Below are 17,994 nucleotides of genomic sequence, written 5' to 3' on the forward strand. Positions count from 1 at the left end.
TGTGATGTCTGATTACTCTAGCCTTGCCTTCAGCAAGAATCAGCTTAGGTCAGCTGAGCCAGAATCCTCCTTACCCCCAATGCTTCCTCTTAGTAATCCATCCACGGATCCCCCTCCCCTGCCCGGTGGCCATCAAATTCCTTCTTGCTCATGCTGTATTCATTGAGTTGAGCCCAGTACCTCTCCCCACTGTGAAATCCCATCACAGTGATCCCTGTACCTATCACAGTGGGCCTGAATAAAGTCAGCCTGACCACCTTTACCAAGTCCCATTGAGTTTTTTTTCTTTAAAAATCCTTCCCCACATGAAGATTGCTCACAGTGACCTTTTGGAGAGAACGGCACAGTGGGGAGTCACTGCTATAACTTGCTTCCCCATGCCTCCATGCTCTAGTCCAGGCCCCTCAGGAAGGCATATAACCTCGTGAGGCCACATGCTCACCTTTCATTTCCACTCCTCCTCCCCATGTTTCCAGCATTCCAGTTAAAGCCTCACTGTCCTCCCAAGATGCCATGCCTTTTGCTATTTTCTTCTGCCTGGAATACCCATCCCACTTCACCTGATTTCTATATTTTCTTCAAAACTCCACCTCACTGTCCCCTCTGCTGTACTCATCCCCACAAAGCACTTATCACGCAGCATTGCAATGTACTCTCCCTTTCTTGTGGGACAGGACTTCTTTATATCTGTGTGCCTAGCACAGAGCCTGGGCCATCGAGATCAACGAATGAATGAGTAGTCTTCCATGTCCATGCATTCAACACATAAGAGAATCCTTAGAATCCCTGCTAGGTTACTTAGTTTTTTTTTTAAAGAAACAAAATTAGGTTAATTCATAGTCAGACAGAGCTGTGAACCAGTCTAGTACCAGTTCAGGCAGAAGGAAAGCCTGGTGGATTCCCCAGGCTTTACTATCTCAGAGAGACTGAAGCAGGGCATATTTATCTCTTGCCACTTTTCCTTTTATTACTGTTCCAAGTGGCACGTTCCCTTCCTGATACACTGTGTCCCCCCTCCTTTGGACTAAAGGCATCATAGAAATCCAATTAATATAATTAAGTCCTTTGGCTTCAATAGCTGTGTTCTAACTCAACACAAATTTCTTGGTGGTCTTAGGGAAATGTTTGCTTCATGTGTGCAAAACTGCTTAGGCCATCTTATTTTCTTGGTTCCTAAATAAGGCTGAGGAAAGAGAAAAGAGGTGCTCCTTGAAATGCAGGCAGAGCCCAATGGTTCCAGATATGGCAAATGAGGCAAGATGCTCATTCTCGGCCTATATGGAGTTTTAAGTTTATAAGCCACTTTGAAACGGCAATTTTTAAAGAGGCTGAAGTGTATACGAAACCACCGATGTTTCAAGAAAAGCACGCATTCTTTCCCTCACAGCTGACACTGACATTAAGCGCTCTTAGCTGCCTAACAGTGAGCTGTACAACCAGGTGATATGTGCATCTTCAACTCCTATAACTTATGGCCCAAGATGGGACGCATGGACTTGGCTAGAAGACCTGGGGTCCATGACCAGGGGGTGGCAGGAACCTCATCCTCTCATAGGTGCTTTTCTGTTAGTCTGTTTTTACACAGTTGGAATTAAAAGTGTCTGTTGAATTAAACTGAATCCCATTTCAGGGAGGCACAGGGCACAGTTCTTTCCACGAGAGGATGTGGGCTGGTTTCCAGGCATACAGCTGCTTAAGAGTAAATGAATATATATACTTTTAAAAAATGCCTTTCCCAGTTCCAATAACCCAAGTGTGTCATTAAATATGTTTCTAAAACAAGGTTTTTAATACTTGTATGGAATCCTAACTTAAGAGTATAACATACATTGAGACTGCTTATAATTTATCACTATGATAAAGAAAATGCTACCATGAACTTCCTTGTACCTAAATCTTTGAATATATCTCTGATTATTTCTTTATGATAAATCCCAAGAAGCAGAATTACTAAATGGAAAGATCAGAACATTTTCCAAATTGCTTCCCAGAAAGTTGTTTCAATTTATACAGTGACCAAAAATGTATGATTGAGCCGATGTTCCCACAACCTTGCCAACACCAGTATTATTACTTTTTCCTTTTAGTCTGACAGTTTAAAACATGAATATGGCATCATTGTTCCTATCCTGCTTTGTTCATGTCCCTTGAGTCTTTGGCCATTTTATTGCTCCACGTCAAAGGTATGGCTAGTGGTTCTGCTCTCTAAGTCCTATTTAACTGCTGGGGATTGTGAAGGAAAGATGTAGAAATTACCAGACCTGTGCTATAGCTACAAAAAACATCTGGGTTATGTGACTGGAATGCTGAAGGTTGTAAATTATTTCCTAGATTATATGCAAGGCTAAGTAGCACCAAAACAGCCAAACTGCAAAAATCTTACTATTTACTGACTGCCAAGAACAGTACATGTTTTCAAACATCTAATATTATACAACTAGTATATTCCTACATGTATTACCTTTTCTTCTAAAACGTGGCTGACTGCATGAGTTTTGGATTTGCTGTCTAATTTGGATAACCTTACATACTTTCCTCTATAGACACAAGATTTAAATAGTATTGATCATCAAGTGGTTTATGAACCTTGTGCAACTGCATGCAAAATACAGAATATATGTACAACTGAGAATATTTTTCCTGGTAGAGAGTCCAAAGCTTTCATCATGTTTTCAAAGGAGCCTAAGGAAAAGATTAGAGTCTTTGATATGGAAAAAATTCTAAAGGGTTGTAATGGCAGTGCTTACAGGAGCCAGAGATTAATGTAAATGAGTGAAGTGGATGAGGTATTAGGCAATAGGGAGTGGTGGAGACTGTGGTATCTTGAAATGCATTCACTCCAACTAGATAGAGTAGCTGTCTTTCAGCTCCACACCACTGTTGGTGTGTGGGAACATAAGTTCAGTGTTTCCTAATCTTAACTTTTTTCAGAGAACGCTAGAAACTTAGATGCTTACATGAAATCTTCCAAACTTTATTATTATATTTTTTAATCTTTACCTGAGGATATGTTGTTTTCTTTATTGATTTGACAGAGGGGGAGAGGGAGAGGGAAACAGTGATTGGGTGCTTCCTGTGTGCTTCCCAACTGGGGATGGAACACACAACTGAAATATGTGCCCAGGCTGGGAATTGAACCCACAACCTTTTGGTGTACAGTACAAATGCTTCAACCAATTGAGCCACCGTGCCAGGGTGAAACCTTCCAAATTTAAAATGCTTACAATAATTTCAAGTTAAATAAATAAACATTAGATGGCACCAACAACTGGTCTGTTGATTTTGCCCTCAGGCTACAGGGCCTAAAAGAAGCCAGGAATTTTAAAACAATTAAGTTCATAAGTAAAAATAATTAAATTCTCTTTTTAGATTTATAATAAGCCAACAACACCAAGACCATTTAAGAACAAGGCACCCAAAGGATTCTAGCCAGATTCGTCTGGCATTTGAAAAGTCCAATGGCCAAATCTACAGCTCTTGAAGCAATGCAACTGCTGAACGCAATGGATCCTGACACCTACCCTTCCTTCCCCAGCCAACATCCAGTACTCTACATAGATCAGTCTCGGGTCTCTTTAGTGGCAACGGAGAAAAATGTTCCAGAAAAGGACATGTCAAGAATCCTAACATGACTGTCTAACCACTATTCAGTATACCTGAAAAGAATATAAAATAATATTGAATATAAACTGTAATTGAAAAATAAAATAAAAAAACCCTAATTGCATAGCTATATAAAGCCTTGTTTTTCAAGCAGACAGCATGTAGATTGTCATGTCACATTTTGCTTCTTGCCAGAATTCAGGTAAGTACAAGAAACTATGAAATGCACAGGGAAACCTATCAGACCCAGACAATAATATTTCTGTAAACCAGATTAATCTCCATATACATAAGGGAGCTTGCTCTTTGAAGGGAACCTGCCATATAATGATCAATAGGGAAAAATAATTTCCAAAGTTAACTGTGTCTCAAGTTTAGGTTTAAAAATACTAGGCTTTTAAAATCTGGTGCAAACCTATAATTGAACCTGTCCCACAGGATGTGGCTGCTGGTGCCCGGGGCCAGTTTGCAGGGCAGGTATGTGGCAAGTTCTGAGTTCTGGGGAGTGCAGGTGGGTGCGGGGCAGGGGAAGAGGCCCGAAGGCAGCAGCTGGGGGGCGGGGCGGACAGCTGCAGCGGGAGACAAGCAAGCGAGCTACGGAGAAGTGATTAAAACTGACAACACATTTAGCCTGAGAACACTGGCTGACATTTCAGGGAAAAAACTTGCCTTTTTTTTTTTTTTTAAACTTCTGTGCCCTGGATAGAGTTTTATTTATAATATGTTTGAAAATGGTCAAATGAAGATTTGCGCTATGGTGAACAGTACCATCGGCAGAGCAACGGCACGAAGCAATGCCACTTTGTGATTAATAAAATATTTCCACTCAAGCAATTATACACTTTCCAAGTAAGGTGAGAGAGAGAGAGAGAGAGAGAGAGAGTGAGTGTGTGTGTGTGTGTGTGTGTGTGTGTGTGTGATGCATAAAACACATTTTGATTTTTTCCATAGTTAGAAAAGAAAAATTTAAGTAACGGCTCCTGAAATAATCATAGGGAACGTGGGGTGTCTCAAGGTACCTGTGATCATGCTGGATACAATCAATGGCAAAATGATGAGTTTCAGCATCCTCATCAGGATTTCCCCAGGAAAGGCAAAGTAGAACTTCTCCAGATTAGACAGCTTGCTGTATTCTCGAACCAAGACTCCTAAGGCAATCCCTAAGGAAAACAAAGATGGGGGAAAAAGAACATTGCTGAGCTCTCCTGTATAAATTTCAATGGAAAAATACTCCCCCCAAATGCCAATTTTAATGGCAAGAGAAACAGTTTAGATAATCTCTCAAGTCTGTAAATTTTAGACTTTAAAACCAAATCACATTTTAATGAGTAGGAAGTAGTACATGTTATTTGGTAAATCTATAAAAAATATTCTTCACATTGAAAAACTTGTTTTAATTTCTTTTCTTCTCCTTCAGTCACATTTATTATAATGACAAAATATCAAAAAATATTGTGTGAAAGAAAATAACCATCTTAGTCAACCCAATATAACTATTTTGTTTTTACACACCACACTTATTCATCTAGATGCTTTTTGTATTTTACAGTTTACATGTTTTCATTGTCTATTTTTATCATAATTACTCTTTTATAATTTTTAAAAAAACTCTTCCGTTTATGCAACTTTTATAATTTTAATAGGAACACAATATTCTGTTGGTTTGATATATTTACCATATTGTTGAACAATTGTGTTCTCTAATGCTTTGAATTTCAGTTCTTTCCAGATGATGACATGTTCAAGTTTGTCTGATCAAGAGGCTTTTTACAAAGTTCCTAATCCTGACAACCTTGGACATTTAGGTGTAGGATTATGCAAGGAGTGGAATGTTCAAAGTCAAGATATGTCACACATTCTCTGAAAGCCTGCCTTAACAAGGCGTCTGCATGAAATCCTTCCGCTTGACGACTGATAACTAATAATCACAAACTTTAAATATTTCTTCTTTACTCTCTTCCAAATGGTTCCAGTAACATCTAACTGCTGTACCCCATCTCACTCCCCACATACCTCCCTTTCCAACCCCCCTTTTTTTTAACCAAGTAATAAAAAGGGCTGGGATGACTAGTACATCTCTTTTCCTCCATCAGCTTCTGAGGATGACATGCTAATTGGAAGGAAAATGACTATGGAGCCCGAAGATTCAACGAGGCTATCACTGGATATGCTGCCTTATAAATGTGAAAATTTAGAGTAGTTTGGGCACAGTTAAGAACTCTAGGGCAATGAAGAGAGAGATGATTTATAATCAATACTATAGTTTTCATTTAAATTCAGGTATACTTCCCATACCTAATAGTAGACCAAGTAAATGAACCTCATAAGATATATTTGTGTAGTAACTTTATTCTTAGCTTAATTGTATATTCCCACCTATTTTACTTTTGCTCTGATCTGTTTTGTGCATTCATTACTGATTTCTGATCAGTCACTTTAAATTATTTTGGGAACAAACATATACACATAAACATTTCTAAAATTGCAGCTAAGACAGAAAAAAAGACTCTGTTATCAATGCCATTTGGCTCTTATTTTAAAACCTAGTGTTAGAGACTCCTGAGTGGTTAAGATACACTTAAGATGCAAAATATTTTAAGCGAATTTGAAAAGCTTTTTGTGCTCACTTCCTACTTAATAAATTGCCTACGTTCAGCTGCTCTATATGGAACACACCTATATTATGCCACAAGGATACTCTGTAATGCTCAATGTTTAGAAAAAAAGAGACCAACCAGACAGACATTTTCTCTCATACTATTTACACGGCTTCAGTAAATTTCTGGCTTGTATGTCAAAGCTAGCTCTGTATGTAAAAATAAAGGAGATGTGTCTATGCTCAAAAACCAGTCACAAAAGCACTCTGTTGAGTAGCAAAGGACCCAAAGCGCTCCAATCTTAGGGTTTACATTACTAACAATTAACCATGCCTCTCATCATCTCTACCCCAAATGAATGCAGGGCAGTTAGACGAAAACGTGCTTGCTTTTCCAGCCTTTAGCCAGATACGGGTTTTTATAGCAGAGATAAAGTCACCACAAGGAGTCATTTTAAAGCAATCAAAGGTGACAAGCACTATAAATAGGTTATTGTATTTAGTAATGAAAGCTCTCTCTCAAGCTTGTGCTTGAGTTATCACAAATTGTATTACAGTATTTCTTTTTTCTTTTTTTTACTGAAAAGAATATAAAAATCAATTGAGACCTAGAGAAACAGTTGGGAGATTCACCCTGAGTCACAGATGCCATCCCCAGGAGTGGCTGGTGAATGACCTCAGCTAGGAGTTACACCTAGGAAATGGGTGTGTTTTATTTTGGTCTCAAGTTTGGAAATATTGGATGTTGGGTAAGAAAAAACACTTAAAGACTTTCCAGGTTTCAGAATGAGGTCAGGATTTCGCAGGGCATAACCTTCCTTACCCTTTTCCAGAGACAGAACCTTGGACTGGATTATGGAGCATGGAGAGGTCTCCAAAGCTAAAGGCTGCTGGGAATAAGTGCCTGTCTGGGGGTGCACAGGTCAGACTCACCTGGTAGGGCCACTTCCAGAACTAGAGAAGATCAAGAACCTCCCTGAATGGTACAGCTCTATGAAGGCCTTCAGCAGGGCCCACATGGAAGCCCTGCTGAAGGTAAAACTGTTACCTAGACCTCTGTAGCCCCCGAAAACACCAGGAACTCATTCCTGGGCCGCCTTCCTCCACACAGGCAAGATGATCCCAAGCAGGCAGCTTGGGAAGAACATGGCGTTAGAAGGACAGGCTCAAGTTCTGGCTCCATCACTTACAAGGTGTGGAAATGGGCCATAACTTTAATCTTTTCCAATTGTCAAGTGGTGGGATTAGAAGTAGGGGCAAAAGGGTTGGATTAGATGCCTTCAAAGTCCTCTCCTAATGCCCAAGATGCTGTGATCATCTCTGAGCCTTGGTGTGCTCAACTTTAAAATGGGATCATAGGAGCAGCTCATTAGCTCCAAGAAAGCTGGCCGTGCTTTCTTCAGTTCTTACACTAAATGTTAAGAATATTGGTAAAACAGGAAATGAAGAAACTAGGGAGGAAAGCAATTAAGACTTCAGCTAGAGATTTCTCCTTTAAGTTCGTGTTCAATAATTTAAGCTTAAAAGAGGAGATGTCATCTCTTCATGCCCATGTTTTCTCAAAAATTGTTAGTTCAATAGCCTTATCTTGGAGGTAATGGGTGTTTCCCCCCTCTCCCACCAACACAGTGTTTATATATAGTTATTGTTCAAGAAATAATCTGGCAATCAAAATAAAGAAAAAGGGACAATTTTACGAACCTATCCACTCCTTTATCCCTTACCCCCATTTTCCAGGCCATATGTATACCCAGCCTTCACTCTAATGTATGTGTGTGGGGTTTTTTGGGGTTTTTTAAAAATTTATCTTTACTTTTGAAAGTATTCCAAATGTACCCCTTTTCCCCCCATTGGTCCCCTCCATCCTGCACTCCTCCCCCCAGGCCTTCACCCCACTATTGTCTGTGTCCATGGGCTATGCATCTATGCATATAAATTCTTATGTTAATCTCTCCCCACTCACTCCCCCACCCCCATCCTCCCTCTGAGATCCCTGTCTGTTCCATGCTTCTCTGTCTCTGGATCTATTTTGTTCATTGGTTTATTTTGTTAGATTCCACACGTGAGTAAGATCATGTGATACTTGTCTTTCTCTGACTGGCTTATTTCACTTAGCATAATACTCTCTAGGTCCCACCATGCTGTCTCAAAGGGTAAGGGATCCTTCTTTTTTTTTTTTTTACAGCTGCATAGTATTCCATCGTGTAAATGTCTGAGAAGATGTTTGATATGATTTCAATGTTCTTGAACTTGTAGAGACTTGTTTTGTGTCCTAACATGTGGTATATCTCTGAGAATGGCCCATGTGCACTTGAGGAGAATGCTTATTCTGCCACTTTGGAGTAGAACGTTCTGTAAATGTCAATTAAATCCATCTGATCTAGTGTGTCATTTAGAGTCACAGTTTTCTTGTTGCTTTTTTGTCTGAAGATCTATCCAGTAAAGTCAGTGGGTGTTAAAGTTCCCTACTATGACTGTATTTCTGTTAATCTCTCCTTTAAAGTCATTCAGAAGTTTTATAGTTTTTTTTCCAGCCTGTGTCTTTTGTTTTGAGGTGGGCCTCTTGTAAACAGCACATATTTGGCTCTTGTTTTCTTATCCATTCAACTACCCTTTGTCTTTTGATTGGGACATTTAATACATTTATATTTAAGGTACTTAGTATTGGTAGGTACTAATTAATTTTATTTCTTTATGCCTATGTTTCTCATTCTCTCTATTTCAACTTCTTATTACAACATTTAACACTCCTTGCAATGCTTCTATTTCTACTTCTAATTACAGCAGTCCCTTTAATATTTCCTGCAATGCTGGTTTGGTGGTGACAAATTTCTTTAGCTTTTTTTGTCTGTGAAGCTCTTTATTTCTCCATCTATTTTGAATGATAGCCTTGATGGGTAGCATATTCTTGGTTTCAGATCCTTGTTTTGCATTACCTTGAATACTTCATGCCATTCTCTTCTGGCCTGTAGAGTTTCTGATAAGAAATCAGCTGACAGCCTTATGGAAGCTTCTTTGTAGGTAACAGATTCCTTTTCTCTTGCTGCCTTTAAGATTCTCTGTCTTGGATTTTTGGCATTTTAATTATTATGTATCTGGGCGTGGGCCTCTTTGGGTTCTTCTTGCTTGGGACTCTCTGTGCCTCCTGAACTTGTGTGACTTTTTCCTTGACCAGGTTAGGGAAGTTTTCTGCCATTATTTCTTCAAACAGGTTCTCTAACCCTTGCTTATTTTCTAGATCTTCTGGCACTCCTATGGTGCAAATATTATTACATTTCATGTTGTCCCACAGCTTAAATTGTCCTCCTGTTTTTTAATTGTTTTTTCTTTTTGGTTCTCTGATTTTTTTTCTACCCTGCCTTCTAATTTGCTGATATGATCCTCAGTTTCCCCTAATCTGCTGTTCATTCCTTCCAGTGTTTTTTAAAATTTTTTTATTTCTACTGTGTCATTCTTAATTTCCTTCATAGTTTCCATTTCTTTTCTAATGCTGTTGAGTATCCTTATGATCAGTATTCTGAACTCTGTATCTGATAGATTGCTTATCTCCATTTCAATTAGCTCCTCTTCTGGAGAATTCTTTTTTTCTTTCATTTGGGGCTTGTTTTTTTTGTCTCTCCATTTTGGCTGCCTGCTTGGATTTGTTTCTATGTATTAAGTAGACCTGCTAGGACTCCCAATCTTTTGGATGGTCTCTGGTGCAGGCCAATGTCGGGCACTGTTTGTGACTGGCCTTGAGTACCCTGTTTGAAGTTTTCCACACTCCACAGCTTCTGGTTTCCTCTGCTGGGGCTGGGTGTGTTTGGGCAGGACCAAGATGTGCACCAAGATCTGCTTTCCCAAGCCCTGGGTCCAGAAGCAAATCAGGGAAAGACTCAAAGCATGTAGAGGCTGTTATTCAGTCTCTTAAGGAGTCTCAGGCTGTAAAAACCATTGGGTGGGGCCAGAGGTGTTCCAGCAGGGTGGGGCAACTGCTATCCCCTCAACTGCCCGCCCTCAGGCAAAAGCTGCTTGGAAGGTAAATGTCTGCCTAAGAAACATGTCCTCTGCTGCATGGGGGAATGACTCTGCACTGGGGTCTAGATGGGTGCTCTCGGAGATCTATTTCCCCAGCCAGTCCCCCTGGATTCTCTTCACATTGCTCTAGTCCACTCTGCCCTCTCTCCACCAGAGCCCAAGGTGAGTGGCTGCACACAGAACTTTGTGCATTGGCTCTTTAAGAGGGTGCCTGCATTTCCAGTTGTCTCTCCCTGGCAGATAGAAACCCTGTTGCTTTTCACAGCCAGATGTTATGCGGGTACTTTTCTCAGTTCTGGTGCTCTAGGCAGGGGAGCCCAGCTTGGAGTTTAGGCCCCAGAGTCCTCAGTGGAAACCCCCTACAGCTGAGATATTCCTCTGGACCTTCAGCTGCTGCCTGTAGGAGCCCAGCCAGCCCTCTAGTGCCTCAGCACTTTCTACCAGTCTCTAAGAGGTCTCCGCTGTAGGTCCTTGGTTATGAGGGTACTCTCCAGTTCCTCTTCAGTTGCAGTTTTGTGGGTTTTTTTTATAGTTATAAAAATTTAATCTGGGGATAGTAGTTGAATTGCATTTGACTCATATTTATGAAAATAGCATTGTTCCTGTTTTAGGATATCTGCAGAAAAGAGATTAAAAAACCTTCTGTGATTTTTAATCGATGTCCCAGAATAGTTCTCTGACACACAGATTGGTTTTGGCTTGATTAAACAAGAATTATTGGCAGAGAAAAAATATAGCCATGCCATTATGCTAGACACTATATTAAGCAAATTAACAAAGTGCTTTTGCCCTCAGGAGCTAATCTAAAGTTAACGCTGATAACCAGAAAATAAAAAGTACAGAATGAATAGTTATTATCAGATAACTACATGTATACACTGAATAGATGGGGAGGATGGTCTCTCTATTCTGTCCTTCCAATGAACTGTCTCTTTTCTCATCTTTTTCTTTAGAGCTGCGTAGCTCTACCAATTCAAGCTCTTACATGAACTCTGGCTCAAAAACAGATGCCTCTGAGTCAGCACAGCTCTTACTTTTAAACTTAAAATGTATTTACTGCACAAGCAATATTATCACAATTCTACTGCAAATAATAAGTGAAAAAATTTACCCACAACCTTACCAACTCAAATATGTGCAAAGTGAAATTGTTTCCATTTTCCATACACTATTGCAGTGAATCATAATAAAATGGTTAACAATTACTGAGTAAATACTCTATGTCAGAATCTGTAATAAGTACTTCAAATAAATTTTTTCTTATGTATTACCTCATTATTTTAATGTAGAGTTCGGGGGGGGCAATTTGTTGAGATAAAATTTATATAACATAAAATTAACCATTTAAAAAGTGTATAACCAGTGGTTTTTAGTATATTCACAATGCTGTGCAACCATCACCACCATGTAATTCCAGAACATTTCCATCCCCTCAAGAAGAAACTCCTTTACTATCAGTCAGCAGCCATTCCCCATTCCTTCTTCCGCCCAAACCTACTGTCGGCTGCTAATTTGTTCTCTGTCGCTATGGATTTGTCAATTCTAAAAATGGAGTCATACAGTATGAGGCTGTGATGGTTAGTCTTATGTGTCAACTTGACTAAGCTATAGTACTAACTGTGGTTAACATCTACAATTAGCTGACTTGAAGTAAAGTAGATTACTCTTTATAATCTAGGTGGCCTCATTCAATCAGCTGAAGCTCCAAGGCTGCAGCAGTAACTCCTGCCCTAGTGTCCAGATTGCCAGCCTGCCCTATGGAGTTTGTATGTGCTGGCCCCCACGACTGTGTGAGCCAATTCCTTAAAACAAATCTCATGTAGATATACAGGGATGGGCAAAAGTAGGTTTACAGGTGTTCATAGGGAAAACAATATAATAATTAAGAAATAATATTGCATATCTTCATCATTTTAAAGTGCTGAATAATTTGACTTTGGATGGACATGTTTCTTGACCATTGCCCAACAGCTGAACATCTCAATCCTTGACAATTTTGTTGCATGTTAGTGATTTTTTTCTAACAACCAATGGGAACAAGTACAAAATAGGATGTAATGGCTTTCATTATATATTTTTAGGTTTGAGAGAAGAAAGTACACTATATACTTTCTTTGTAGCAGCTAAATTCAAGAAAAAGCAATAACAGATCAACGTATATTAACATCCAACTATATGCCAAGTACTGTACTGAGTGCTCCAGGATCTGAGGGGGAGGAGTTTAAAAAAAAATACAATTTTGTTATTTCTGCAATAATAAATTTTTTCCTTCATGGATCTGTGACTAGCGGATCTGCCCGCTATTAACAAGGAATGTGGTTTGCACTGTTCTGTCAATAGCAGTAATGGTTAACACTGAGTCATCGACCACTTTTAGTCTACCACCTACAATTAAACCTGCAGTCTGATTTGGGAAGAAAGTTGATTTTGGTGGGGATCTAACCAGTTTCTGCCTATGTCTCTATCCGTTAAAATGTATAATGTTGTTTGTGTTTGAAATTCTGACTTACGTGGTAGCAGTCTGCCTTTTCATTTTGAGATTTTCATTATATCTTTGGGATTTGTTTATATTAATTCAGGTAGATGCATTCTAAGTGCTTTCAGTATATACCACACTCCCTATTTTGTTTTCTATATAATTAAATTCTGCTCTTATCTAATGACTTTTTTCCTTCTATTTCTTTTAGGTTTACCCTTTTCTAATTCTAATTATTTGAGTTCCTAGCACATTAGCTGCCCCCCCCCCATATTCACTAAAGTATACATTTCCTTTTAAATTCTGTGTTAGTGTAACAAATTATTAGTATTTTCACTGTTTAAAACAGTTCTAAATGTCTTGTAATTTCCATTGTGATTTCTTCTTTGAACTGTAAATTCTTTAAAAATATGTTTTTCAATATACAGCATATAAATATTTGGGAATTTAGTGGTTTTAAAAATATTCCCTCTTTTTATCTCTCTGTGATGCCATTTTGATGAATTTTCTTAGACCTGCCTTCCAATTTACCAATCCCTATTTCATTTTTATCAATTAGATGTTTAATTCATTCATTGAGTTTTAAAGTCCACTGTTTAATTTCTGGAAGTTACAGAATCCTTTTCCCACTATCATTTTTCTATTTTCTATTCCATCTGTTTTTCTTTAATCATTTAAAACATATTTAGTATATATTCTTTCAGATTGTTATATTATCTCCAGTTTTTGGAGCATATGTTCTCTTGCTTGTGTAATTTCCTTGTGTGGTTTGTAATTTTTGACTGCAGACTTGTCTTTCGGCTTTTTTCTGTGAGTTGTGAAAGTATCCCTCTAGGATACTTGTTTTTCTTGGGGATTTAGGAGTTTCAAGGCATCCAGATTGTTTTCATATTAGTATTTCAGCTCAGGAAGTAAGCATTACATGGCGGCATAAGTTTAGATCACATACCCAGGTAAGTATATGTCTGGGTTTTAATTTTCTCATAGTTGCTCTCTTTCCCTCTTACTGTTAGCGATGGGCAGATGGCAAGCTTTCTTGAGGTTTTCCCAAGTAGAATTTTTCTGGTCGTCTTTCCAAGGACAGGGCCAAAATCTGAGTTTCCAGGCTTATGCAGAGGTCTAATTCTATCTCCTTCGCTCATATGGGCCAAGATTATATCTTGTTCCCATGTAGATATTAAACTCCTGTCTCCCATCATTAAGGGCTATAATTGGGTCTAGAATTTAACGTCAGCCTTTGTTTACAGTTTGGCTTTGAGTTTCCTTTTTGTTTCTGGCACATGGGAAATTTCCTTTATTTTCTCCAAGTTTGGGTTTGGCTATATATTAATTTGGGGGGGGGGGGGAGGGTGTTATATTTCTATGTGTTTGAGATGCAGGGGAACCCATCCATATTATTAGCTCAGCCACTGTATTACTGGCTGTTATAGCACGAGCACCTATTTAGTACTTCCCATTTCCAATATGTCCATTTAAAGATGGTTAAGAGAGTCAGTGAAGATTAAAGTTGAGAGTGCCACAATATATAGGAAAGAGCTTGCTATATTATGGACTTATTATATTAAAAGAAGCATTGATTCTCCAAGTAATTTCATAGAATCAGCTAGTCGACACTCATTTACAGACCACCTAATTCTTACAACACATTGACCAATGGGGGGATAGAGACCAGAGTTATATATAATCAAGGGACCTTTAATCTACATGATGAAATAAAGCATATTAAATTACACAAGATATTCTGAGAGAAGAAACTAATTCAGCACCAATTCTTCAGGAGGCAGGCTCTGTAGTCAGGCTGTGTTCAAATCCTGGCTTCACCATTTTATTAGCTGGGAAAAAAGTTGGATACTTATCCTACTACCCATGCCTCAGTTTCCCCATCTGTAACAATGGGCATAATAAAATATCAACCTTATGGAGTCATTAGGAGACTTGAAAATGAGACTACGTATGAAGTGCTTAGAATAAAAAGTACCTGGCTCACACAGTAAGTACTAAATAAATGTTAGCTATTACAGGCTATGCACTGTTCACAGATTTTTTTCATGAAATCCTCAATACAGCTGTGGCTCAAACAGATGAGTAATGGTCACAGAGCTCAAAGCAGTGAAGTCAGGAGTTGAGGGGAAAAGTTCAGGTAAATTATTTTCAGTGTAACTAAATCTACAAAATTATTCCCTTAGTCTATTTCTTTTGGTAAATAAATATTATTTCCTTTTATCCTATAAATAAAAAATTTCAAGGTTAAAATGATGACACATCAAGGACCCAGGACATGCACTAACTGTAATGTTTGTTAATCTCTGTACTACTTGATATCACTGGAATAAAGGTCTCAGGATCTTAGTGGTACCAAAAGAAAAGGCATTAAAAATATTTTTGGTGTCTTCTGAAATAATTTTCATTGTGATTCCTATCTAGCTAAATCAAAACACAAACAGATAACTATTTCAGAATTTCTATAGAATTTTTACAAGCCTGGGCACCAGTTGTTTTCCTTCATTTGGCAGTGGAAGGACACTGCGGCCAGTACTAGATTGGCATCAAGATCACAGCAGGCCAAACCTATGGAAGCCAGGAGAAAGGAGGATGTTCAGACAGACAGACACACACATGCACACACACATACAACACCATGTGGTGGTGGTGAAGATGTGGAGAATTGTATGTATGTAAAATGATGTAGCCCCTATGGAAAACTATTTGGCAGTTCCTCAAAAAATTAAACACAGAGCTACCATAGGAACCAACAATTCCACTCCCACGTATATACTCAAGGGAACGGAAAGCGTATCTCCACACAAAAACGTGTATAAAAAATGTTCACAGCAACATTATCATTACAGCCAAGAAGTGAAAAACAAAAAATGTCTATTAACTTATTATTAGATAAACAAAATGTGACATATCCATACAATAGAACATTATTCAGCTACAACAAAGAGTGAAATACTGATACATGCTACAGAATGGATACACCTTGAAAACTTCAGAATCAGTTAAAGAAGCAAAATACAAAAGGCCACATACTATATGATTCCATTCTTATGTAATGTCTTGAATAGGCAAATCCACAGAGACAGAAAGTGGATTAGTGGCTGCCATAAGGTAAGGGTAAGGGATAGGGACTGATTGCTAATAGGTTTCTTTTGGGGGCATGACTGGGAATGTTCTGAAATTAGATAGTGGTGATGGTTGTGTGGTTGGCAGTTAGACAGACATGAGCAGAGCAAGGATGATGGGCCAGGTAGAGGGTCACCAGGGTGGAGAGTCCTGGGTGCCTAGCAAAGGACAATTGTAGGGTGAGACCCTGCCCCCCAGGGTGACCTTTCCTCCCCTAGCATATCCTCTGGTCATGTGGTTTGGATCCCCTCACCTTTCCTCCCTAGAGATAACATCTAGGCATCAGTTGTATTTCAGCTCCAGGCCCAGAAAAGCAGCCAAACCAGATAAGCATCGCCATGGCTGAGGTTGACCTCAGGACCAGCTGCGTTGAATAATGACCCCCTGCCCTGGCACCGACCAATCAATCAGTGGAGACCTAGGTCCTGAGAGGACATACCTGGACTGCTGCCGCATATTCTATTGAGATCTTCCCCTGGGACCTACCCTAAAATCTCCACCCTTAAAACCCTTAGGACGGAAGACCCATGTGCTCTCCCTCCAGGGAGCACACCTGAGCCTTTCCTCTTCCCTTTCCCTTCCCTTCCCTCTTCCCTCCTCCCTCCTCCCCCCTCTCCAGGTGCGTTACCATTACCTTCTTCATTCCCAAGCTCCTAGGGCCCTTCCTTTGTCTCTATAATTTGTACCTAAGCCCATTTCTTCTATGAATTGCTTCTTCTACCTCTGTAATTTTATAAATAAATGTTCTCTTGAGCCTTGGCTCTGAATTCTTTCCTAGCCAGAACTCAAATACAGAGGTTGCTGAACTCAGGTTTGGTCTGATCCAACCGGTCTAACATCTGATTCCGGTTCCACCACCTACAGCAGTTGTACAACATAGTGCATGTACTAAAAAACACTACATCATACACATTAAAATGGTGAATTTTATGTGATATGAATTGTATCTCAATTTTATAAAAAGTACACACATACTCTCAAATAAACTAAATTGACTTAAAAACAGAAAAGAGAAAGACAATTAATAATAGCATTAAATATCATTCATTTTGATTGGTTGACAATTTGATGACTTTTTATGGAGTGGGAAAGACGACAAAAATAGAGGGAAATTTATTTTTTCCTTTTAATTATCATATTTGCAGCACAAAGATTGCCAAAGATGTGTCAGTCTGTTCAAACTTCCACTTAGTAGGATATGCATGAATTTATCAGATCTGAAATCCTCACCATCTGAAAGTAACAATTTGAAAACCCAAGTGAAGCCAGACATGTTTGCTAAAAGCTCAAAAGAAGATTATCAATTAAAAAAAAAAGTTGTGATTATAGATTGTACTTTATAGCCCACAAAGAAGATATTTGAGAGCTCAATTCTCAATTACCGAGTATAAAAATAAATCAAAACAACCAACAGAAAACCAGGATTATTCTGAGAACAGTATGACCTGAAAATCCCTGCAGGAAAAGAAAAGTCAAACTAGAGGCCTAGAAAAAAAATCAGCTGTCATTAATTAATGACTTGCATCCTTGCTGCCTTTTGCTGAACTCTGTGGAGTATACACTCATTGTCCCGGTCCTCAAGTGGTTACTTCAGGGGAAGATAAAAGTCACATTAGACCACGCTGACATGGCTCAGTGGTTGAGCGTCAGCCCATCAACCAGGAGGTCAAGGTTCGATTCCCGGTCAGGGCACATGCCCAGGTTTCGGGCTCAATCCCCAGTAGGGGGCGTGCAGGAGGCAGCTGATCAGTGACTCTCTCTCGTCATTGATGTTTCTATCTCTCTCCATCTCCCTTCCTAACTCTTTGAAATCAAGAAAAACATTTAAAAAAATTATATAAAAAGTCATATTAGACATTCCATTTGCCACCCAGATGTGAAGTTAGTCTGCTCTAAGTTACCAGCTGTGTGACTGTGGGCACGTCACTTAACCCTGTTAAGTGGTGTGTCCTCAACAAAGAGAGATAATAACAAAGGAGCTACGTCAAGTGGCTGTAGGTGCGTTAAGTGGAATAATGAATGCGAAGGATTTAACCCCACTTCTGGCCCGCAGGAAGGCTCGACAAGTTTTCTCTGTGACTGAACAACAACAGATAATAATTGCAGCAGCAAAAGTGGAGAGAAACAGCTTTCAAAATTTTACCCTGGTGTGTGTAAACACCAAGCAGGAGTGCAT

The 17,994-nt window shown here is 39.1% G+C and overlaps 1 protein-coding gene across 1 annotated transcript in view; it reads right to left on the bottom strand.

Annotated features, from left to right (window-relative positions):
- SLC1A1 (solute carrier family 1 member 1) overlaps positions 1 to 17,994 on the bottom strand; it is a 70,233-nt gene that overhangs the window by 32,633 nt on the left and 19,606 nt on the right. The window contains exon 2 of the mRNA XM_087822680.1: positions 4,623 to 4,763. Coding sequence (XP_087678806.1) covers positions 4,623 to 4,763 — 141 coding nt within the window. The remainder of the gene's footprint in view (positions 1 to 4,622; positions 4,764 to 17,994) is intronic.

The sequence above is a fragment of the Miniopterus natalensis genome, chromosome 12, assembly GCF_054644295.1.
Source record: "Miniopterus natalensis isolate mMinNat1 chromosome 12, mMinNat1.hap1, whole genome shotgun sequence".
NCBI classification, from domain to species: domain Eukaryota; kingdom Metazoa; phylum Chordata; class Mammalia; order Chiroptera; family Miniopteridae; genus Miniopterus; species Miniopterus natalensis.